A 24,956-nucleotide genomic window follows, 5' to 3' on the forward strand; every position below is an offset into this window, starting at 1 on the left:
TTGTTATTGTTAAGTGCCGTCGAGTCGGTTTCGACCCATAGCGACCCTGAATAGGGTTTCCGAGGCTGTAAATCTTTACGGGAGCAGATCGCCTCATCTTTCTCCCGCGGAGCAGCTGGTAGTTTCGAACTGCTGACCTTCCGGTTCGCAGCCCGATTCGTAACCACTACGCTACCAGAGCTCCTTAAAACATCTTATAGCTAATGTAAAAATTAAAAAACATTTTTTAACCTGTGAAAATAGTTAACATGAAACTTGGCAATAAGGAAAATAAAATATATTTCTTAGATTCTAAGTACAGTTTCTTTTTTTCCTTTATGAAAATCACTGGAAGATGAATATAATTTTAATGAGAAAAAAATGTAGTGATGAGCCCAATTCTGAACTACTAAATTGGCTTTGGGAAGAGGAGAAAATGAAAGGGGTCATGGACACCAAGCAACTGATTCTGAACAAAATCACTAGGTTACGTTTAAGAACTATAAATGTTTGGGAACCAATTATCTAGAATAAGTATGCTGATTTTCTTCAGGATTTGAAACAGTCTGCAAAGCACAGAGTGCTTCACTTTTTTGAGGGGGGAGGGAAATCAAAATTAGAAATGTTAAGAGGAAGATAATAAATCTAGATTGAACAACAAACAAATAATAAATATTGGGACTTATCATTCTAGAAAATATATAATGTATAGAATAATTCAGACTACAGAAATGAATTAAAGATCAGAATATCTGCGACATCAATAACCATGGACAAAATACCATTATCTCAAAAAGATACGAAAACAATTTCATTTCATTACTGCCTGATCTTCATCACTTTAAATACAATTAGTTGCATGCCAAGAAGATAAATATTCTAAATAGGTTCTGACAAAGACAAACAAGTCTCCTTATACGTAATCTTAATCCTTGTGAATCTTTAGGAAAATACTTTTATTCAATGAATTTCTTTTTTTGCACATAAGCAATTAATTTCTCCTTATCTTATACTGGGCTAAATGAATGATACTCAATTCAACAATCACTTGCAATTACAGGACAATTAAACATGTCTAGCGAACCTAACCTGGTGTGGTGCTGTGGGTTAATGGATCAGACTGCAAAGCCGCTTGAACTGTAAATTCAGCGGTTCAAGCTCACCATCTGCTCCTCGGACACTCGATACAGGGTCGTGATTGACTTGGTGGCACTTAACAACAACAACAAAGTGAACCTAACACACTTTGCAAGTACTGAATTTTGTAAAAGAAAATAATCTGGTATTAATTAATTATTAATGTTTACTTTGAACTGCCACCACAGAATTCTATGAAATTCTATGGAAAAGCCAGATTCGCATCATAAATAAGTAATCTAGTACATAAAATACTAACAGTGATTTGTTGTTGTTGTTTTTTGAGATCATCCCTCTCCTCGAATGCAGCAAATTATGTTGAAAACAATTTCAACATAATTGTTTCAGTGATGTTGTTTACAATTTACACTGTGCCAACTTTTCATTGTTTTCTTTCTGTATGGTCCATTTCCACTAAGCTAGTTTCCCTGCCCCTTTGCCTTCTCTGCTGTAGAGTGAATGTTAGTCTCATGTAGATGATTTTTAAAAAAAGCACACTATGCATGGTTATATTGTTTATTTCATGAGCCAATCTGTCATTTAGCTAACAGATGACCTTATGGAAGGAATAGTTTTGGTGCAAAGTTTAAAGAATTTTTCAGGGCTACAATCTGGTAGCATAGTGGTTATGAATTGGGCTGTGAACCACAAGGTCAGCAGTTCGAAACTACCAGCTGCTCCGTGGGAGAAAGATGAGGCGTTCTGCTCCTGTAAAGATTTACAGCCTTGGAAACCCTGTACAGGATCGCTATGAGTCGGAAAAGACTCCACGGCACATAACGACAACAACAACAATCTAAGGGAACCCTTCTGTCTCAACTGAGCCAGTAACTTCGGACTTTTTAAGAATTTGTGTTCTATTCCACATTTTTCTCCCATTCTATCAGGATCCACTTATATTCTATTCCTAATCCGAACAGTAAGTAGTGGTAGCTGGGAATCATGTAGTTTTTCTGGTCGTAGAATATATGAGGTTATAGTTTGTATAAACTATTACTCTATGGACTAGCTTCTTTCTTCTCTGAGTCTTTGGTTTTACTCTGGCCACTCAGAGCTCAATAGTTGCATGCTAGAGGTCACTGAGAAAGTTTTTAAGACCCCAGATATCACTCACCAAACCAGGAGGTAGAATACAAAATATACATATCATGCCAATTACAGAACACTCACACAAGACTATGATTCTAAGTCTTCAGACCCCATAAAGCAATCCCACAAGGTGTTTAATAAGTGCCTGTGTTTGTGCCCCTGATGTGCTTTATTGGTATGAATGTATCATGGAGGCAGCAGTAAAGAAACAGAACCACTTGGCAAATCTGCTGCAAAAATATTTCTTTAAAGCATTAAAGAGGAGAGATGTCACCTTGAAACTAAGCCTGATACAAGCTATGGTGTTCTCAATTACTTCATGCATGGGAAAGCTAGACAATGAGTAAGGATGGTGCTTTTCTTTGCTGGCTAAGAATACTGAGTATACCAAGAACTGCCAGAAGAATGGCAGGATTTTGCCTCACATGCTTTGGACATGTCACAGGAGGGACTAATCCTTGGAGAAGGAACACATGTGCAACCATCTTGAAGTTTTGTGAGCAGCTCTGACAACAGAAGGTAGCCTGGCAGAGCAGACTCACACAGGCAACAGGAAAGGTACAAAAACTTTTTTTTCCTCATATTCTTCTGTGGTCCTGACAGACACTGAAACCAGTTCCATTAAGGACTTCCACACACTACTTCTGGATTGAGTGTCCAGAACATAGATTATACCTGGGTCTACAGGAACTTCATCTAGGGCCAGGAACTCCACTGTTACATCCCTCCTGCCTCCACCTTGTGTATTTCTTGGCTAGATCCCAGTTTTTCTCTCTAGAGTGGAAGCTAAAACTGGATACAGACAAAAACATTGATAAAATAACCACTGAGAAAAAAAGCATTTTACTTCCAAGTCAAGATGGCAGGGTAGGCAGATGCACTGGGCAGACCCTTTGCAACAAAGACATGGGGGATGAGTAAAACAGATACAGATGGCAGCCCTGGATAGAAGAACAATCAGAAAAAAACGAATGAAAAAATCGAAATAAAGTCTGAATCTGGTGGGACAACATGAAGAGGAATAACTTACATGTAAATCATTCCAGAAGAGGAAAAAAGAGATAAAGAAAGCACAAAAAAGAAAGTCCAAGAGCTGTTGGAAGAAAACTTCCTTAACATGAAAGACAAGAAGACAACTGTGCAAGAAACTGAACAAATCCCAAACAGGATAGACCCAAAAGAAAATCACCAAGACATATCAGAATCAAACTCTCGAAAATAAAAGACAAGGAAAGAATCCTGAGAGCAGCATGGAATAATGAAGTTACCTTCAAAGGAGAACCAAAAAGATTAAGTTCTGATTAATCAGCAGAAACAATGCCAGCAAGAAAGCAATGAGAAGACATTTACAACACTGTGAAAAAAAAAATTGCCAATCAAGAACCATATACCAGCAAAACTGCCCCTCAAATATGATGACAAAATGAAAACATTTCCAGATAAACAGAAATTAAAGGAATCTGTAATTTTACAAAAAAATACTAAACGGGGAGAACAAACAAGATGGCAGATTGAGTGGAAGTGCACCAAGGAGAGCAGCAGAATGGATAAGAAAACATGATCCTTTGACATGCTGTCTACATGAGATACACCTTACACGCAAAGACAAAATAGATTAAAAATCAAAGGATGAAAAAAATATATCAAGCTAACACCAATAAAAATCAGCAGGAGTAGCAATATTACTTTCTGACAACACAGACTTAATGACAAAAGCCAGCATTAGAGACAAAGGACATTATCTCATGATTAAAGAGTCTACTGAAAAACAAAGAATATATAAATTATCTATGCTCCTGGTGTGGCAGGAGTCCTGGTGTGACACTGTGGGTTAATGCGTCAGACTGCAAAGTCATTTGTACTGCATGGTCGGTGGTTCAAGTTCACCAGCTACTCCTCAGAAACCTATACAGCGTCGCTATAGGTTGGAATCGACTCAACAGCACTTAACAACAACAACCAGTTAAAGAGCCTCAAAATACATAAATCAAACTCTAATAGAATATAAGAAATATACAGACAGCTTTACAATAAAAGTTGTTGTTAAGTGCCGTGGAGTTGATTCCGACTCATAGTGACCCTGTACAGGGTTTCCAAGGCTGTAAATTTTTACGGGAGCAGAAAGCCTCATCCTTCTCCCGCAGAATGGCTGGTAGTTTCGCACTGCCAACCTTAAAGTTAGCAGCCCAATTCATAGGTGATTTTAATATAGCACTTTTGATGAAGGACAGAGGTAGAAAACAAGTCAACAAAGAAACAGGAGAACTAAACACAACCAACCAACTTGATTCAGCGTTATACAGAACATTCACCTCAACAACACCATAATTCTTGTCCAGTGTACATGGAACTTTCTCCAAAATAGAACGAGCATATGTTAAGCCACAAAGCAAACCTCAATAAATTTAAAAACACTGAAATACTACAAAACGTCTTTCCAGATCACAATGCTATAAAATTAGAAATCAACAATAAGACCAAGTAAAAAAATCAAATAAATGAAAATTGAGTAATACTCTGCTTGAAAGTTATTGGGTAATAGAACAAATAAAAAATGAAATAAAAAAGTTCTGAATCAAATGAGAATGAAAACACAACACACAAAACCTTTAATAAACAGTGAAAGCAGTGCTTAGTGGGCAATTTATAGCAATATACATACCTATCCAAAAAAGAAGAACCAAAATCAACACATTAACATAACATTTCCAACAATTAGAAAAAGAACAGTAAAGTAAGCAAGCCTACAGCCACCAGAAAAAATAAAGATTAGAGTAGAAATAAATGAACTAGATAACAGAAAAAACAATACAAAGAATCAACAAGACAAAAAGTTGGTTATTTAAAATGATTAATAAAATTGGCAAACCACTGGCAAATTCAACAAAAGAAAAGAAAATGCAAATAACAAGCATAAGAAACACTATGGGTGACATCACAATAGAGCCAAGGGAAATAAAAAGGATAACAACAGAATACTATGGAGAACTGTGCTCCAATAAATTTGAAAGTCTACAAATGGAAAAATATTTTAGAAAAACACAACTTACTGACACTAACACAGAATGAACAGAAAAACCCTAATGAAAGAAGAAATTGATTAGGTCATTAAAAAACTCTCAACAAAAAAAAGTCTGAACTCAAATGGCTTTACTGGTGAATGTGACCAAACATTCAAAGAGCTGACATCAACTCTAACTATTCCAGAACCTAAAAATGGAGGGAAAACTAAGAACATTTTATGAAGTGAGCATAACCGTCATACCAAACCAAGAAGCAGAGATATCACTAAAATAGAAAACCATAGACCAATATCCCTCATGAACACATTTGTAAAAATTCTCAACAAAATTCTAGCCCACAGAATTCAACTTTGTTGAACCTAAAAAAACACAACATGATCAAATGGAATTCATACCAGGGATGCAAGGATGGTTCAATATAAGAAAATAATCACTGTAATCCACCACATTAAAAAAACAAAAGGAAAGACCCACATAATCCTATCCATTGAGGCAGAAAAGGCATTTAACAAAATCAACATCCGTTCTTAATAGAAACACTCAACAAAATAAGAACAGAAAGGAAATTCTTCATTGGCGTTTCAAGCTCACCAGTCACTACTTGGAAACCCTATACAGGGTCACTATGGGTGGGAACCGACTCAATGGCACTTAACAACAACAACAATACAAATCCAAAAGCCAACATTATTTTCAATGGAAAGAATTCCCTTTATGAATAGGAAACAAAGATAACCTTTATCACCACTTCTTATCACCACTTCTATTTAACATTTTGTTGTGGCGCTGTGGGTTAATGTGCCAGACTGCAAAGTCACTTTGAACAGCAAGATTAGTGGTTCAAGCTCACCAGCTGTTCCTCAGAAACCCTATAAAGAGTCACTATGGGTCAGAATCAACTTGACAGCACTTAACAAAAGCAACATAAGGCAAGAAAGGGAAATTAAAGGCAGCTCTGGTAGCGTAGTGGTTACGAATTGGGCTGCTAACCTCAGGTTGGCAGTTCGAAACTACCAGCTGTTCCGTGGGAGAACGATGAGGCTTTCTGCTCCTGTAAAGATCTGAAGCCTTGAAAACCATGTACAGGGTCACTATGAGTTGGAACCGACTCTACGGGTACTAACAACAACAACAACAACAACAACAACTGGTAGCGTAGTGGTTATGAGTTGGGCTGCCGACCTCAAGGTCAGCAGTTCTAAACTACCAGTGGTTCCGCGGGAGAAAGATGAAGCGTTCTGCTTCCATAAAGATTTACAACCTCGGAAACCCTGTGCAGGGTCACTATGAGTTACAACCAACTCTTCAGTACTTAACAACAACAACAACAACAACAACAACAAAGTGGCAAAGAAGAAGTAAAACTCTATTTGCAGGTGATATGATCCTGCACATAAGAAAATCCCAAAGACTCAACAAGAAAATTGGTGGAACTCACTGAAACATTCAGCAAAGTGGCAAGGTATAAGATCAATAAATAAAAATCAGTTGGATTCCTCTACACTAATAGAAAGCTCTGAAAAGGAAATAAAGGAAACAAAACCATTTACAATAGACACCCAAAAGATGAAATACTTACGAATAAATCTAACCAGACAAACGAAACACCTACACAAAGAAAATTACAAAATGCTACTGTTGTTGTTAAATACCGTTGAGTTGGCTGTGACTCATAGCAACCCTATGTAGGGTTTCTGAGGCTCTTAAATCTTCATAGGAGCAGAAAGCCTCATCTTTGTCCTGTGGAGCAGATGGCAGGCTTGAACTGCGGACTTTGTGGTTCACAGTCCAGTGCTTATAACATGGAGCCACCACACTGGGGCCCAAAACATTACTACACACAATCAAAAGAGATTTACAAAAACAGAAGACTATACCATGTTCATGGACAGGAAGACTTAACATCGTGAAAATACCAGTACTACTCAAAGCACTCCATATTCCAACATTATTATTTAAAGAGATGGGAAAAACTATCCCAACCTTTATATGGAGAGGAAATAGACCTGGGATAAGCAAAGCACTGCCTTAAGAAGACCTCTCATTCACGGAACTAAAAAATTACCACACAGCCACAATGATCAAAACAGCCTGGTACTAGTACAATGAAAGACACATAGATCCGCAGAACAGAATTGAGAACTCAGAAGTAAATCCATCCATATACAGTCAAGCTTGTCTTTGACAAAGGGCCAAAACACATTAAATGGGGGGAAAGTAGCCTCTTTAACAAATGCTGCTGGTAAAACTGGAAATCAATTTGCAGAAGAATGACACAACACTCATATTTCACACGAAATACAAAAAGAAACCCAATGTGGATTAAAGGCTTAACTGTAAAGCCTGTAACTATAAAGATCATCAATGAAAAAATAGGGGCAAACTTAGGAGCTATAATACATGGCATAAATATACTGTCAAACATAATTAAAAATACACAAACAGAAGACAAAATAGATGACTGTAATCTCCTAAATACTAGACACTTATGTGCATCAAAAAATTTTTCCAAAAAGTACAAACAGAGCAAATGGACTAGGAAAATTATTTTGCAATGACATATTAGACAATGGACTAATCTCTTAAATTTATAGAAAACTACAACATCTCTACAAGAAAAAGACCAAAAAGTCAATTTAAACATAGAAGACATGAGCAGACACTTCAAAGAAGACATTCAGGTGGCCAAAATACATTATGAAGAAATATTTGTGACCATTAGTCATTACGAATACAATTAAAGCAACATTTTTCCTGGTTGAAAAATTTAAAGTAAAGATAATTATTATAATCATGATGCCAATAATATTTTTCAAGGAGAAGAGAAAAATAAGAATCAGGGTTCCAAGAACCTCCATATCTCCCCATAATTTTTCCCTAACATTCAACATTATCTTCTACTCCGTTTTAACACAGCATTGAAAACAAAAACTGCAAGTGGACCAATAAACAACATTTTATCAACAGAGAAAAGACTGAAGTTGTCAAGGACTTCATTCTTCTTGGATCAACTATCAACACTCATGGAAGCAGCAGTAGAGAAATTAGACGACGTATTGCATTAGGCAAACCTGCTGCACAAGACCTTTTTAAAGTGTTGGAGAGCAAGTATGTCAGCTTGAGGACTAAGGTGTGCCTGACCCAAGCCATGGTATTTTCAATAACCTCATATGCATGTGAAAGCTGGACAGTGAATAAAGAAGACAGTAGAAGAATTGATGCTTTTTGAGTTATGGTGTTGGGGGAGAATATTGAAAGTGCCATGGGCTGCTGCCAAAAGAACCAATAGATCCATTTTGGAAGAAAGAAGTGCAGCCAAAGTGCTCCTTAGAGGCCAAGATGGCCAAACTTCGTCTCTCATACTTTAGACATATTGTGAGGAGGGAACAGTCACTGCAGTAGAATATCATGTTTGGTTGGGTGGAGGGTCAGAGAAAAAGAGGAAGACCCTCAATGAAACAGTTTGGCTGAGTGGCAGCATCAATAGACTCAAGCATGGCAACAGTAGTGAGGCTGGCCCAGGATCGGGCAGTGTTTCATTCTGCTGTACATAAGGTCGCTATGGGACGGTACTGACTTGATGGCACCTAACAACAACAACAACAGCAAGTTGTCTGCAAATATTTACTGTTTTTGAGATTTTTTTGCTTTGGTTTATGAGTATACTGTGGTATAACGAATTATTCTCATAGTTTTGTGTCTGATGGTATCAGAAGCAGGGTTTGTTGAAATGACTCCAGACTTACAGAAGCATAGGGCTTTGTCAGAGAAGGAACAAAGGGACATAGAAGTGAAACTTTTGGTTCTTAGATGGTTGCTCTGGTGGTTCTTAACTGTAATGGTTGAAAGAAAGGTAAGAGATATATTTGCTGCAAATGAGGGGACAAAAGCTCGTACTGGAGTCACCAGGGCAAAAGCCAGGCCACATAACCAAAACGGTTAATGGAGGGCCAGGGCCTGCTGGATCCACCCTATCAGAGGCTCAAGGCCACATGCATATGAATGAGGGATAGTCCAGAGGTGGTAAAGATATGATTGCATTTGGGTGTCATAGAAAGGGTTATCTGTTTACCTGACTGTACTATGGATACTGGTTTCTACAACCTAGTATTGTAAAATAGGCACATATGTGATGAAAATTAATATTGGGTGGCCCTGCAGGATAATATGCTGGACTTCAAGGTGAGTTTGAACCACAAAGTTGGTGGTTCAAACCCAACTGCTCCTTGGATACCCTCTACAGGGTCATTATGGGTTGGAACTGATTCGACAGCACTTTAACAACAACATCTTAATTATAGGAAGCTTCAAAGTCCACCTTCATCCTATTCTTGATTGAATATGCTAAAGAGGAGTTATAAACTGCCCAGAAGAAACAGGCCTTTTGTTTTAAGCCTTTGTAGAACTGGTGAGAACAGGACACTTACTTGTGAAGGCAAGATGTGCAGAAAGAGAAATTACTGGTATTTTGAATTTTGAGCAACCAGAAAGGTGGGGATGGGGTGAAGGTGTTGGGAGTTTTAGGGGGGCAGGGAGGAGAGTATGTGAGTGCTAGGGCTGAAATGACCAGAACTATACCAAATGAAAAAAAAGGTGTGACATTGTAAACTAGTGTAAATTGCTGCAATTTTGATGGCTTGTTCTGGACTGGTCTTTGCTTGTGGATATAAATGCTTAAAGTTCCAACAGGAACAGAAGATTCATCCTATCATGGAACATGCTGGTCTTCTGAGAGTACTAGGTTGATGCTGTTGTTGTTAAGTGTCATAGAGTCAGTTCTGGCCCATAGCGGACCTGCATAGTGTTCCCAAGGAACAGCTCGTAAGTTTGAACTGCCAACCTTGCGGTTCAAATTGACTTTGCAATCCAGAGTATTAATCTACAGCAGAAAGGGATAGGCAATTTTAAATATCTAAAATGCTGACAGATAAAGGCATGAAGTGGCTGGCTTACAAAGCTTTCAGGGGTGTGCTGACCATTAAAATTCTTGTTATGAGGAAAGTTAACCCATCATATATGAAAGGGACAACAACCAGAAGAGCCCATGGTGCAATGAGTTAGTCTTTGTAACTTCCACCCAAACACATCTCTTCCTAATGAATCTGGGTGAGAAGGTACAAGAAGCTATTGAGAGATGATGTCATGATTCAGTTGTGGATGTTAACAGAGCTGACTACAATTTTAAAAACTTGAAACTCGATATACAATGGAATGAATGTAAAACTAAAGTTCTCTTATGTAAACTACCATATAATCCACAATAAAACATTAAAAAAAAATGAAATGGAACACATAAAGATTGATATCCTTGGCATTAGTGAGCTGAATTTGGTCATTTTAGTACTATGCTGGGAATGAAAAATTCAAGAGGAATGTCATCATCAAAAAATAAACCAAAAAAAATACTAAAAAACAAAACAAAACTTGAAACTCAAACCTGGATTTAAAGTGAGCCAACTCAGAAGGAGGTTGTGATGTGCTGTGGAGTCAGTTCCAACTGATAGCGACCCTGCATAGGGTTTCCAAGGTTACAAATCTTTATGGGACCAGAAAGCCTCATCTTTCTCCTGTGAAACTTCTGGTAGTTTTGAACTGTGGATCTTGAGGTTAGCAGTCCAACTTGTAACCACTACACTACCAGAGCCCCTTTCAGAAGGAGGAAGGGGGACTCTCACTACCATCAAAGAAGACAGGAGTGGAGCACATCACTTGGAACCCAAGATTGCTGCACACTGAATAGCCCTGACCCACAGACAGAAAGTTGTGACACTGGAGGAGTGGAAGAGGGATCAGCTGCAGCAGAACCAAAAGCCAGAGCACCAGACAGGGTGGCCGACTTCCCTGCTGAGCTACTGTGGGCAGGAGGCTTGCTTGCAGAGTTGGGTGTTTTCAGGCAGTTAACTGGGGCTAGGTTTGCTGAGTCATGGAGCCAGAGCAGGGTCTTCAGGCCAAGGCTTCTGGTGGAGTGGTGTATCCTGTGTGCATTTATCAGCAGCCCTAGCAGAGTAGAAGAGAGGCTATTCTGACTGAACAACTGTGCCTGAGCATTTCTGACCCTGAATTTGTAACCTGTTAACTTCCCTAATAAAGCCTGCATGAGTGTTGTTTCTGAGTTTGGTTGTGGCTGCTGCAATGAATTATCAAACCTAGATGAAGAATAGAACGTGCCGTGGGAGGAATGATTGGTCTCATATTTTTGGTCAGTAACTATAACTACACTTTAACTTGCCATGAGAGCTCCTGTGGCAGATTAAAGATGGCTACAAATTCTTTCCTATGTCTCCCATTGAGAGATAAGGCTAATTCACCCTTGTGTCTGGTATTGTCTATGACTACTTTGACCAAAAGCTTAAGGTAGAATTAACAGTGCCAATTCCAGGTCAAGTTTTAAAAGAATTCATGGTTTCCTATTCCTAAATTTCTTCCTCTCCCTCCCAAACTAAATTCAGTTGATTCTGACTCAGTCAACCTATGTGTGTCACAGAGCAGAACTGTGTAATATTTCATGAGTATAATGTTATGGCTGTGAAACGTTTGCCACAGATTATCAAGCTTTTCTTCAGAATTATCTCTGGGTGGGGCTGAACCACCAACTTTTTGGTTAAGAGCGAAGCAATTCACTGTACCATTAAGGGTCAATCAAGTCTATCATATCCTAATTCCAAATCAATTGCAAAATAGTCCATTCTGTAGAAAGTTGAAGTGATACGGGTGGGGAGAAGGTGAATGTTATTTAACTCAGAGAAAGATGACAGAAAAATACAAAGAAAACACAGAACCAGAGACATTTTCAAAGCAATAGAACCATAGTCTTTAATCTTTCTTAATTTAGGTAGTTCTTAACTTATGACACGGCTCCACTGTGATGACTCAATTACACGTCAGGTCTGACGTGTTTCTTTTTAGTTTTCATGACTACTGTCTTTTATTAATATCTTTACAAATCATAACACTGAGCATCTGTGAGCGAACGTCTGCAAATGATATCAGCAAATTACATACAGCAGGACGGTGTATATTATTGACAATAATATGTAAATAAACAACAGATGGTCATAAGTGTAGTTCATAATAAGTGGAATATGTAGTAAGTTGGGGACTACCTATATTTTGCACCAAGGTAATAAGTATGTTGGTGAATATGGACTACACAGAAGGACAAGCAAAAAAGCACAGCTATAAAATCATTTACTAAACAAAAATATACAAACGTGAAGTTACTGTTTCTTAATATATCCTCTAGGTCTACATACATTTCTCAAGGTGGTGTTTCCATCTCCAAATGCTCCCCCCACAAATTGTGTACTGTTGATTTACACCATGTAAAGTCTTTAGTTTTGGCATCCTTAAGGAACTCAAACCATGTTCCTTTGAAATGTTGACTTTGGGGCACAAAACAGAGGCCTAAAGGGGCTATCTCCAGTCAGGAATATAGAGTGGATAGTGAAAGGCTTCCCAATGAAATTCTCGTAGGACAGCCTTTGCTACCTTTAACTAAGAAGCAAGTGCACTGTTGTGCTGGGAAAAAATTCCTTGGTATAACTTTACTGGCCCTTTTCTCCCCAGTGCAGTTTTAATTTTCTTAAACCTCTCTTCCTGATAAGCCCTTGTGTTTGTTCAGAAAATCTAGCGAGATCATCCCTTTGGAATCTTTATAAAAAAAATTTTAAAAAAGCAGGCATAACCTGAACTAACCTCTCTACCTTAAATCGAACTGGCCCAACAGATCTTCTAGGAAGCCAATGTTTTGATTGGATGAGACAAAGACAACGGCGTCACAGAGAGAACTTGTCTGCAGCCATCAGATGATGGCAGACATTTTGAAACACATTTTGTTTAGAATAGACCCATGTACATGTGAACTGGAACCCTAGTAGCATTACTTTTTGATTTAATCTCATATGTGAGTAATCTGTCTAGACATAACTGAACGTGGCACAATCAAGGCAATAACAGATGACCAGCATGACTGGACATAACAAATTATATACTTTTAAATTTTACGTAGTCCTCTAGAAACAGAAATTAATGAATAAGGAAAACTATAGAAGAACTAAGGAACTCTGGTAGCATAGTGGTTTTGAATTGGGCTGCTAACCTGAAAATCAGCAGTTTGAAACTACCAGCTGTTCCACAGGAGAAAGATGAGGCTTTCTGCTCCCATAAAGATTTACAGCCTCAGAAACCCTCTATAGGGGAGTCGGAAGCGAGACTCCACGACATACTACCACCACCACAGAAAAATTGATGCATTTGAGTTATGGTGCAGGAGAAGAATATTTAAGTACATGGACTGCTAGAAGAACAAACAAATCTGTGTTGGAAGAAGTACAGCCAGAGTGTACCACAAAAGGCAGGATAGCGAGATGTCACCTTTCATACTTTGAACATGTTCTCAGGAGGGGCCAATCCTTGGAGAAGGACATCATGCTAGGTAAAGTGGATGATCCACAAAAAAGAGGAAGACCCCTAGCGAGATGGACTGGGCACAGTGGCAGCAGCAATGGGCTTAAGCTTAACAAAGATTGTGAGGATGGCACACTGGGCAGTGAGTGTTTTGTGGTGCATGAGGTCGCTATGAGTTGGACCTGACTCAGTGACACTCAACAACAAGTATATTTTAGTTGTCTGCTCCTTGGAAACACTATACAGGGTCACTATGGGTCGGAACCGACTTGACAGCACTGAACAACAACAAGGACATACTCAGAGTTCTGGTGTGGCGCTGTAGGATAAGTATCAAAATTCTAACCACCACTTGGTGGTTCAAACTAACCAGCTGCTCCTTGAAAACTAAACAGTGTCGCTATGAGTCAGAACCAACTTGATGGCTCCTAACAACAAGGGCATATTCTTAGCTTTGGTGTGGCATGACAGGGTAAGCACTGGACTGCTAACAGCGCTAACCACAAGGTGAGCAGTTTAAACCCACCAGTCACTCTTGGAAACCCTGTACAAGGTCACTACAAGTCAACAACAACAACAATAACAACAAGGACATAAAGAAGCTTCAAAGCATCACAATTGCTTCCACAACTTCTTAATTTTACTCTTGGATTCCTTGGAAGAAAACAGCTCTAAGAATCAAAGTAAATAACATGCCATTGCCAGGGTTCTGCCATTAACCTGCCCTATGACTGATCTCAGTAAATGTCACTTGGCCACTTTGGGCCTCACTTTCATCATCTGTGAAGTAGGAGAGGTTCCAGAATATCTTTCAAAATCATTCTAATTCCAAAATGATGTTTTCACAGTAAAAATGCTTTTTTGCTTCCTGAAAACTGAACAGAATGGAACAAGTATCTCTGATCAACATTTTACATGTCCTAAATTTCGGACATATTGTCAGGAGTGACCAGTCGCTGGAGAAGGATATCATGTTTGGTAAGGTGGAGGATCAGAGAAAAAAAGGAAAACCCCAACTGGCCAAGTGGCAGCATTGATGAACTCAAGCATGGCAACCGTAGTAAGGTTAGCCCAGGACTGAGCAGTGTTTTTGTTGTTCTGCTGTGCATAAGGTCGCTATGTGTTGGTACCAACTCGATGGCACCTAACAACAAGAAGCTTGGAGTCCTGATGTGGGTTAATGCACCAGACTGCAAAGTTGTTTGAATTGCAAAGTTGGTGGTTCAAGCTCACCAGTCACTCCTTAGAAACCCTATACAGGGTCGCAATCAACGGCACTGGCACTTAACAACAAGTACACTTGGTATTTATATAGTATTTAAACATTGTTGCAATTTTATAGTAGCAATTGTAGTTGTTTTTTTTGTTAAGTGCTGTCAAGTCATTACGATTCATAGTGACCTGTATAGGGTTTCTGACTAGCAGCTAGTGGGTTTGAACTGCTGACCTTGTGGTTCGCAGTCCAGTGCTGATCCTACAGCGCCACACCAGGACTCCACAGTAGCAATCACAAATTATAAAATTTATAAAATTTGCCTTAACTAAAGTTCTAATAACACACACACAGAGTCCAAAGTTATAAAAAAAACACAATTGTTATGTGCCATGGAGTCGGTTTCGACTCATAGTGACTTTGTACAGGGTTTCCGAGACTATAAATCTTTACGGGAACAGAAAGCCTCATCTTTCTCCGGCAAAACAGCTGGTAGTTTTGAACTGCTGACCATAAGGCTCGCAGCCCAATTCGTAACCACTACGCTACCAGAGCTCCTTAAAAAACACATTCAGGCATTGTCAAAAAGCTGAATTTCCAGTAAGAAAGTAACACATTAAAACAGGATCCCTAAAAAGTACAACATCCAAAGTTTCAGCAAAGGCAGGCAAGAGAAATTTTTTTTAATTTTAAGAATTGTTGAAACAAGCAAAATTTTACAGGTAGGACATTTAAATTAGTTAATATGCATGTCAATTTTAACTTCCAAATGAACTTACAAGAAATGGATATACTAATACAAGCCTCATTCTAGACTTGTAGTTATATATATATTTGATATCAATATATTTTCAAATTGAAAATGCCAATACATTCAAAATGTTATTTTTCCAACCAAAATACACACTGCTAAAATTCAAGGTTTCTGTGTTAATCTGAAAACAATAAAAATTAAAAATTCATAAATTTTTAACTCAATCTCATGTTTCACAGTTTTCAGAAACTCAAAGCACTGGATATAGCCTTTAGAAGCATCAAGTAAGCATTTAGATTTATTTTAATGGAAGGAATTGTGTCCTATTCCTTCCTTCTTGTTGGGTGCCATCTAAGTGGTTCCAATTCACAGCAACCCTGTATAGGGTTTCCGAGGCTGTAAATCTTTCTGGGAGCAGAAAGCCCCATCTTTATCCCATGGGCTCAAACCACTGACCTTGTGTTTCACAGTCCAATATTTATCCTACAGAGCCACCACGCTCCCCATTCCTTTCTAAGAGGTAATAAATTACAAAATCTGATTAAAAAAAAACAAAAACCCACAAAACTACAGGAATACTCGAATAATTCATTGAAACACAACATTATATATACAATTGCTAGGAAGTCCTGGTATGGTACTGTGGGCTAATGCGCTGGACTGCAAAATCGGTTTGAATGGCAAGGTCGATGGTTCAAGCTCACAAGCCACTCCTTGGAAGCCCTATACAGTGTTGCTTAGCTCTGGTCGCGTAGTGGTTACAAATCGGGCTGCTAATGTCAAGGTTGGCAGTTCGAAACTACCAGCTGTTCCACGGGAGAAAGCTAAGGCTTTCTGCTCCCATAAATATTAACAGCCTCAGAAACCCTATACAGGGTCGCTATGAGTCGGAACCGACTCCATGGTACTGAACAACAACAACAATAACAATGGATGGAACTGACAATACTAACCAAGATCAGCTGTTCAAACCCACAAGTCACTCCTTGGAAACCCCATACAGGGTCACTGTGAGTTGGAACTGACTGGATGGCACTTAACAACAAAAACACTACTATACTAAGTTCTAGAAGGATCCCTGGGAGTGTAGTGGTTTATTCACATCAACCTGCTAACCCCAAGGTCAGCAGTTCAAATCTACCAGCTGCTCCACAGGAGAAAGATGAGGCTTTCTGTTCCTGTAATGATTTACAGCCTTGGAAACCCCTTATAGGATTTCTATGAGTAGGAACCAGCATGCAACAGTAGCTAAACTCTACTAGCAAAGGGGGAAAGATCATTCCCTAAGATACATTTTGACCAAATTGCCTAAGGTAGAAACATCGTTAACATTGTTTCTTCCCTCACCTTCCACTAAATCCAATGATTCTTAACTGAAAAGTTTCTAGGATCACCACTCTCTCTTTATTCAAACTATCCTGTTGCTGTTAGCTGCCATGGAGTCACTTCCCCACCTCACAGTGACTCTATGCACAGTGAGACTGGATCACTGTAATCCACAGGGTTCTCACTGGGTAATGTTTGGGAAGCAGATTGTCAGGCCCTTTTCCTGAAAAATCCGGAACAGCAAGCCTCCATTGACAAATGGGTGGTGGCTACATTGAGGTGCACAGGCTATGGACTGAACCTGTCTCCAGCATGGTAAGTGCAATCTAGTAGGTTGACTCATAGTGTCTCTGTATAGTTTGCAAGGAATGGCTGGTAGTTCTGAACCACCAACCCTGTGGTTCAAACCAACCTTGAGGTCCAGGTGTTTATCCTGCAGTGATACACCAGGACTGCTGAATCAGCACTGCTCTCTTCCTATTGTTAATGCCCTATTGTAAAATTTCAACACCTTTTACCTGGACTCCTTACTTCAACTTGGGCTCCAGTGTGACAACCAAATATACTACCAAATATCCCTTGGGAGGCAGTCACCCTGGTGGAGAACAAGTATTTAAAACTGACCCTTTCACAAAAACAGATTTATTTTATGATACTGCTAGCCACAGAACAGAAAGCAAAAAGTCTGATCAACATAGGGTTAAAACTTAACACTCTTGACCTCATTTCCACCCACCAAGCTAAACTAAATAAGCTGATTCCCTATTAAAAAACTAATTTAAAAAAACACAAAGTTTCTTTTTTCCAGCTTGAACTTTGAAAACTTACTACTTTCTGTCAAAGTTTAATTATACTGTAACATATTTAAGCTTCTAGATATTAAAAAGTATACACCTTTTTTTTTTAAGTTTTTATATTATGAATTGGGTGATAAATTTAGACCATCAGCTTTACATTCATCCTATTGTATTTCATTTCATTGCAATCACTACAATCCCCTTCTTGCACCATCATTCAACAGCATTTGCTTCCATTCCCTGTTTTTTTTGGATGCACACCAAAGCACTCAGGAATATATAACCATTCAAACAACCAAAGGGCACATCCCTGCAATTGCTTTTTAAAAATGCTTTTTTTTGCCTTTAAATCAAAAGCTGATGACAATATACACTTTCCAAGGCAAATTTATTGTTTACATTAAGGTTACAAGCAACTGTATTGACACTAAACAAAGTATTTCAAAGAAATTTTTTTGAAAACCTAGCATTCTTACACTTGAAAAATAGCAAGATTAAAAAAAACATACTTTTCAATTTCTCCACACTGGTTACATCCCTACCCAATGTCAGTGCCATTGAGTCTGTTTTGATTCACACTGACCCTGTATAAAGTTTAAAAGGAGCAGCTGGTGGGTTTGAACCAAAGATATTTGGTTAGTAGTCCAGTGCTTATCCAACAGCTTCTATTCAAAGATATATTCAAGACATTGATGTAGAAAAATCATAATAGGTGAAGTTCTCATTTAAGACAGGAACTTCACTCGTGGTGACCTCATGTATGCAGTGTAAAATTGCTCCTTGGGTTTTCAAGGTGGTACATGATCTTTTATAAGCACTAGAGTTCCAATCACAAGATCAGCAGTTCAAACCCACCAGTTGGCTCCTCGCAAATCCTTTACAGAGTAACTATGAGTCTGAGTCGACTTGATGGCATTTAATAACAACAAGACCTTTTGGAAGCAGATATCCAGGCCTGTCTTCCAAGGTGCTTCTACCAACCTTTCAGCTAGTAATCCAACACTTAACTGCCTATGCCACTCAGTAACGCTAAAAAGCTGGATAGTGAATAAGGAAGACCACAGAAGAACTGATGCTTTTGAATTACCGTGTTGGAGGAGAATATTCAAAGTGCCATGGGCTGCCAAAAGAACCAATAGATCCGTTTTGGAAGAAGTGCAGCCAGTATGCTCCTTGGAGGCCTCATACTTTGGACACATTGGGGGTCTCATACTTTGGACATATTGTCAGGAGGGACCAGTCTCTGGAGAAGGATATCATGTTTGGTAAGGTGGAGGGTTCAGAGAAAAAGAGGAAGACCCCCAACGAGATGGATCGGCCAAGTGGCAGCATTAATGGACTCAACAGTGGCAACAGTAGTGAGGTTGGCCCAGGATCGAGCAGTGTCGACTCGATGGCACCTAACAACAACAACAGCAGTGGAGTATATACATAGCTCAGGAGAAGAGCACTTCGTAGCAAAGACATAAGAACGCCTACCTTGAGTCGTTTGATCATTTCATCGGTGGTGATCTTATCGGTGATCTCCTTCACCCCGGGAGGGTAGGCGATCTTCCCATCAGCACTCACGACGCCACCACAGAGGGCAGTGGCTGGCTTGGGCTGCGTGGTGGAGAAGTCCATCCTGGGGGACAACTTTTCTTTCACAGTCCTCTACCGGCCTCTATCGGTCAGAAAACAAAAGTTCAGCGGGAAAGGGGCGACTTTGTAACCTCTTTTTTCATTTCAAAAATGTCTAATCCAGAAAGGGCCCTTTCTCCGGGGAGGCCGGGGCCAGGCGGCCCCCCGACCCCCTCGCCCTCCCCGGGCGGCTCTCTGCCGGCCGACTCGTCGTTCCCACCCGTGCCAGCCCCGGGCCCGGGGGCTCTCCCGGCCGCAGGAGGAGCCGCGCCGCGCCAGGAGTTTCCCAGCGCTCCTTTCACAATTAAATCCGTCCTCAAGCCCGAAGGGCAGAAGTTTGGCGGCCTCGGAAGGCTGGCGGGAACCCCGAGACCTCCGCGGGGACGCAGAGGAGCGCCGAGTCCCCTCCCGGCCGGCCCCTCCGGGGTGAGAGACGCGAGGCCTATAGGGCTCGGCTTAGGCCGCAAAACTCGGGAGCCAGGCGGACCCCCACGCAGCGGCGCTCCCGGGAACAAAATGCCCTTGCCGGGCTGAGCCCCGGGACCCCCCCGGGCACCCCCGCCCCACCCTCCGCTGTCCCGCTCTCCCACCCCCGCGGGAGAGGCAAACGAGCCTCCCGCCACCCCCAAGCCCACGCCAGGAAGCGGCTGACGCGGCTCTGCACTTCACATTTTGTTCCTTCAACTTCGACTGCGGGGCTCCGGCGGCTCCCGTCGCCCCCAGGCATTCCGGGTCTCCCGGCGCCGCCAAGGCCTTCTCGGCACCTTCGCGCAGCCCCTCCGGGCCTCGGACCCGCTGCCTCCCCCTCCCCCGGCCCCTCTTCCGTCGCCTCCCTCTACCCGCCGAGGGCGGGAGCCGAGCCGCCACCGCCGCCTTTACCTTCTCCTCATGCGGCCGGAAGGTGCATCCAGAGCCAGGGCCTCTGTCAGGTGGTTGCGCCGCCGCCCCTCGCCAGGCTGCACACAAAGCGGCTCCGCGGTCCCGCCGCCGCCCGCCCCGGAGCGGCACTGGGGCTGGCGGTGCCGAAGAAGAGCAGCCGCCGCGGGGGGAGACGCGGGGCGAGTGTGCGCTGGGCGGGGAGACACTGCCGCTCTCCGTCGGGCCGAGGAAGAGCAGCCTCAGAGCAAGCTCCGCCGGCAGCGTGTGCGCGTGTGTCAGCCCAGGACCCCACAACCCGCCCGCCCGCCTCTCGCGCTGGCCGAGGCAGCCAACCCGGACCCGAACGCTCCTCGCAGCAGCGCGCGCCCGCCGGTCCGAGCCCCGGGAGCCGGCGACTCACACACTCACACACACAGCGGTCACGCGAACGGCGCGAGAGCACGCGAGAGCAGCCGCGCACCGCGCTCCCTCCCCTTCCTCCCGCGGCCCTACCTCCGCCTCCCTTGGGCCCAAGGCGGCTGCACGCGGGTCGGACAGCGCCGCCACCCGGTTGGCGCCAAGACCTGCCGCTCGGAGAGCCTTCGGGAGGACTTGACCCGCGAGGGCGAGGCGGAGGAGGGCCCGGGTGGCGGGAAGTCAACCCCAGTCCCTTTGGCTCTGAGAGGGCCTGCAGGGAAAGCAGAGTTTTTCACCTTTTGTAGCGAACAGGAGTTCATGACTTTCTGGGGTCGTGCTGAGGGACGTGGACGAACCGGGTATAACACGGTGAAATACTCAACGGGGCGGGGGGGCGGGGAGGGAAGATGCTGAAAGTTTTGCAACATAGCACAACGTGGGCTGCTCATTCGTGTGCTTTTTGACAGCCGCCAGAGTTCTCCATTCCCTCCCCCTTTGATTTCTAAAATTTGTTATAAAAGCTTCAAAAGAGAAGCTTAGAGTCGACCTGACTCTAGGGCATTTAACAACAACAAGTTTGTTAATAGTATGCTTTGTTAAGTGCTGTCTAGTCAGTTCTAACTCAGAGAGACCCTGTGTAGGGTTTCCAAGTAGTGGTGGATTTGAACCACCAACCTTGTGGCTAGCAGTCCAGTGCTTATCCTACAGCACCACACTAGGACCCCATGTTAGTGTTGTTGTTACATGCTGTCTGACTCATAACGATCCTGTATAAGGTTTCCGAGAAGTGACTGGTAAGTTTGAACCCCCGACCTTGCAGTTCAAACCTCTTTCCTTTCAGTGTTTATCCTACAATGCCACACCTGGACTCCACAGAACTTTATAAACACTCAAAAACTGAACTCTGAAGAGTGAAGCAGTGTTTGAGCAATTTAATGTAAATAATTAAGCACACACATAATTTCAGAAAACTGTTGTATCAGTGGTGGCTTGTATGTTGCTGTGATTCTGGAAGCTATGCCATCAGTATTTTAAATACCAGCAGGGTCACCCACAGTGGAGAGGTGTCAGCTGAGCTTCCAGACTAAGACAGACTCTGAAGAAGTAGAGACAGATCACTTCTGTAAAGTTAGCCACTGAAAGCCGGATGAATAGCAGCAAAACCTTGCGGTAATAGTGCCTGAAGATGAGTCCCTCAGGTTGTGAGGAACTCTATGACTGGGGAAGAGCTGCCTCCTCAATGCAGAGTTCACCTTACCGATGCGGATGGAGCAGGTTTGGGAACCCTCATTTGCTGATGGGGCACAACTCAAAATGAAAAGAAAAAGCAGCACATTTTTAGTAACTGAAGCGTGGAATGTATGAAGTATAAATCTAGGAAAAAAGGAAGTCATCATAAATGAAATAAAATGCATAAAGACTGACATCCTAAACACTCATGAGCTGAAACAGATTGATAGTGTGGTAGTGGCCATTTTGAATCAGAAAACCATATGGTTTACTATGCCGGAAATGACAAACTGAAGAGGAATGTTGTCACATATATCATTTCAAGATCTATCTTTACAGTACAATGCTGTCTGTGATAGGATAAAATGCATAGATCTACAAGAGGATCAGTTAATACCACTATTATTCAAATTTATGCACCAAACACCAAAGCCAAAGATGAAGAAATTGAAGAATTCTACCAATTTCTTCAGTATGAAATTAATCAAATATGCAATCAAGATGAACTGATAATTTCTGGTGATTTGAATGCTAAAGTTGGAAACAAAAAGGAAGGATCAGTACTTGGAAAATATGACCTTGGTGATAGAAATAATGCTAGTGATCACATGGTAGAATTTTGCAAGACCAAGGACTTAGTCATTGCAAATACATTTTTTCCACAACATAAAGGGTTCAAAATGTAGACCTCCCAGAGAGAAGACACAGGAATCAAATTGATTACATCCATGAAAATAGACAATGGAGAAACTCAATACCATCAGTTAAAACAAGACCAGGAAAAACTGTGGAACACACCATAAATATGCAAGTTCAGGCTGAAGATGAAGAAAATGAAAATAAATCTGTGATAGTTAATGGTTTTGTGATAACTTGACAGGATTCAAGTTGTTTGGCAGTTGAGATATAGTTATCCCTCATGGTTGTTTGTTGTTGTTTAGTGCCTTCGAGTCAGTTCCAACTAATAGCTACCTTGTATAGGGTTTCCAAGGAGCAGCTGGTGGGTTTGAACTGCTGACCTTGCGTTTAGCAGTACAATACCTATCCTACAGTGCCACACCAGGACTCCAGTTATCCATCATGATGAGATATAATATAATCAACTCTATCCACCAAATGCCTGTCAGTTTACCACACTGTAGAGACTTGAGTATTGCTGTGATGCTGAAAGCCACGCCACCAGTATCTTAAATACAGCAGGGGCACCCATGGGGGACAGGTTTCAGCACAGTTTTCAACTAAGAAGACAAGGAAGAAGGAGAGGCAAACTGCTTTTGAATGGTTGTTGTTGTGAGGTGCCAAAGTCGGTTTCGACTAATAGTGACCTTATGCACAACAGAATGAAATAGTGCCTGGTCCTGCGCCAACCTCACAATTGTGGTTAGTCATTGAAACCCTTGTGAATAACAGCAGAACATGTCAGAAACAGTACAGATGAGTCCCTCAGGTTGGAAGGCACTCAATATACTACTGGGGAAGAGCTGCCTCCTTAGAGTTGATCATAATGGTGGGAGTGGAGTAAAGCTTTCGGGACCTTCATTTACTGATGAGGCATTACTCAAAATGAGGAGAAACAGCTGCAAACATTCATTACTAATCAGAACATGTAATGTATAAAGTAAAAAATCTTGGAAACTCGAAAGCTGTCAGAAATGAAATATAATGTATAAAGATTGATATCCTAGGCATTGTTACTTGTTGTTGTTGTTGTTAAGTGCCATCAATTCAATCCTGACCCATAACAACCCTGTGTAAATATCCATGGAGTGAAAAAGTTTGATATCCTAGGCATTGTTACTAGGTGCTGTCAAGTTGGTTCTGACCCATAGCAACACTATGTGCCACAGGACAAAATAACACCCGGTCCTGCACATTTGTTGCTATGCTTGAACCTATTGCTGCTGCTATGGTGCCGCTCTATCTAGTTGGGGGTTTCTTTTTAACTGAACCTTCACTTTACTAAGCATGATGTCCTTCTCCAGGGACTGGTCCCTACTGATAATGTGGCTGAAGTATGACAGATGATGTCTCATCATCCTGGCTTTGAAAGACCATTCTGGTTGTACTTCTGCCAACACAGATTTGTTTGTTCTTCTGACAGTCCATGGTACCTTTAAAAAAAATTTTCTCTAGCACCATAACTCAAATGCAGCAATTCTTCTATGGCCTTCCTTATTCATTGTCTAACTTTCACATGGATATGAGACTACTGAAAATACTATGGCTTGGGTCAGGCACACTTTAGTCCTCAGACTGACATCTTTGTTCTTGAACACTTTAAAGAAGTCTTGTGCAATGATTTGTCTACTGCAGGACGGCGTTTGTTTTTTTGACTTGTGTTTTCATGAGTATAGATAGTAGATCCAAGCAAACTGAAGCCTATGACAACTTCAATCTTTTCTCCAGTTATCATGATGTTATTTATTGGTCCAGTGGTGAGGATTTTTGTTTTCTTTATGTTGAAGTGCAACCCACACTGAAGACTGCGATATTTGATTTTCATCAATAAGTATTTTAAAGCTTCTTTGCTTTCAGTGAGCAAGATTGTATCATCTGTATATCCCATGTTGTACTGAGTCATCCTTCAGTCCTGATGCCATGTTCTTCATATAATCCAGTTTCCTGGATTATTTGTTCGGTACACAGATTGAATAAGTATGGTGAAAAAATATGACCTGTGTGCACACTTTTCACAATTTTAAACCATTCAGTGCCCCCTTTAGAATGACTGACTCTTGATTTACGTACAGTTCCTCATGAGCACAGTTAAAAGTTCTGGAATACTGATTCTCTATAATGTCGTCCGGAGTCCTGGTGTGGCGCTGTAGGTTAATGCGTCAGACTGCAAAGCTGTTTGAACTGCAAGGCTGGCAGTTCAAACTCACCCGCTACTCCTTGGAAACCCTATACAGGCTTGCTATGGGTTGGAATGGACACAACGGCACTCAACAACAACAACAACATAATGTTGTCCATAGCTTGCTATGATCCATACAGTTGAAAACCTTTATGTAGTAACAAAGAACAAGTAAACATCTTTCTGATATTCATTCCTTTCAGCCAAGATCCATCAGATGTCAGCAATGATATCCCTCATTCCACGTCCT

General features: G+C 41.3%; 1 protein-coding gene across 1 annotated transcript in view; it reads right to left on the reverse strand.

The window, feature by feature from the left end:
- The window catches only part of PDS5A (PDS5, regulator of cohesion maintenance, homolog A (S. cerevisiae)), a 142,227-nt gene extending 122,880 nt beyond the window's left edge, over positions 1-19,347 (reverse strand). The window contains exon 1 of the mRNA XM_006873223.1: positions 19,204-19,347. Within this exon, the coding sequence (XP_006873285.1) occupies positions 19,204-19,347 (144 nt within the window). The remainder of the gene's footprint in view (positions 1-19,203) is intronic.
- Positions 19,348-24,956: the final 5,609 nt, after the last annotated feature.

The sequence above is a fragment of the Chrysochloris asiatica genome, unplaced genomic scaffold (assembly GCF_000296735.1).
Source record: "Chrysochloris asiatica unplaced genomic scaffold, ChrAsi1.0 scaffold00230, whole genome shotgun sequence".
Classification (NCBI taxonomy): domain Eukaryota; kingdom Metazoa; phylum Chordata; class Mammalia; order Afrosoricida; family Chrysochloridae; genus Chrysochloris; species Chrysochloris asiatica.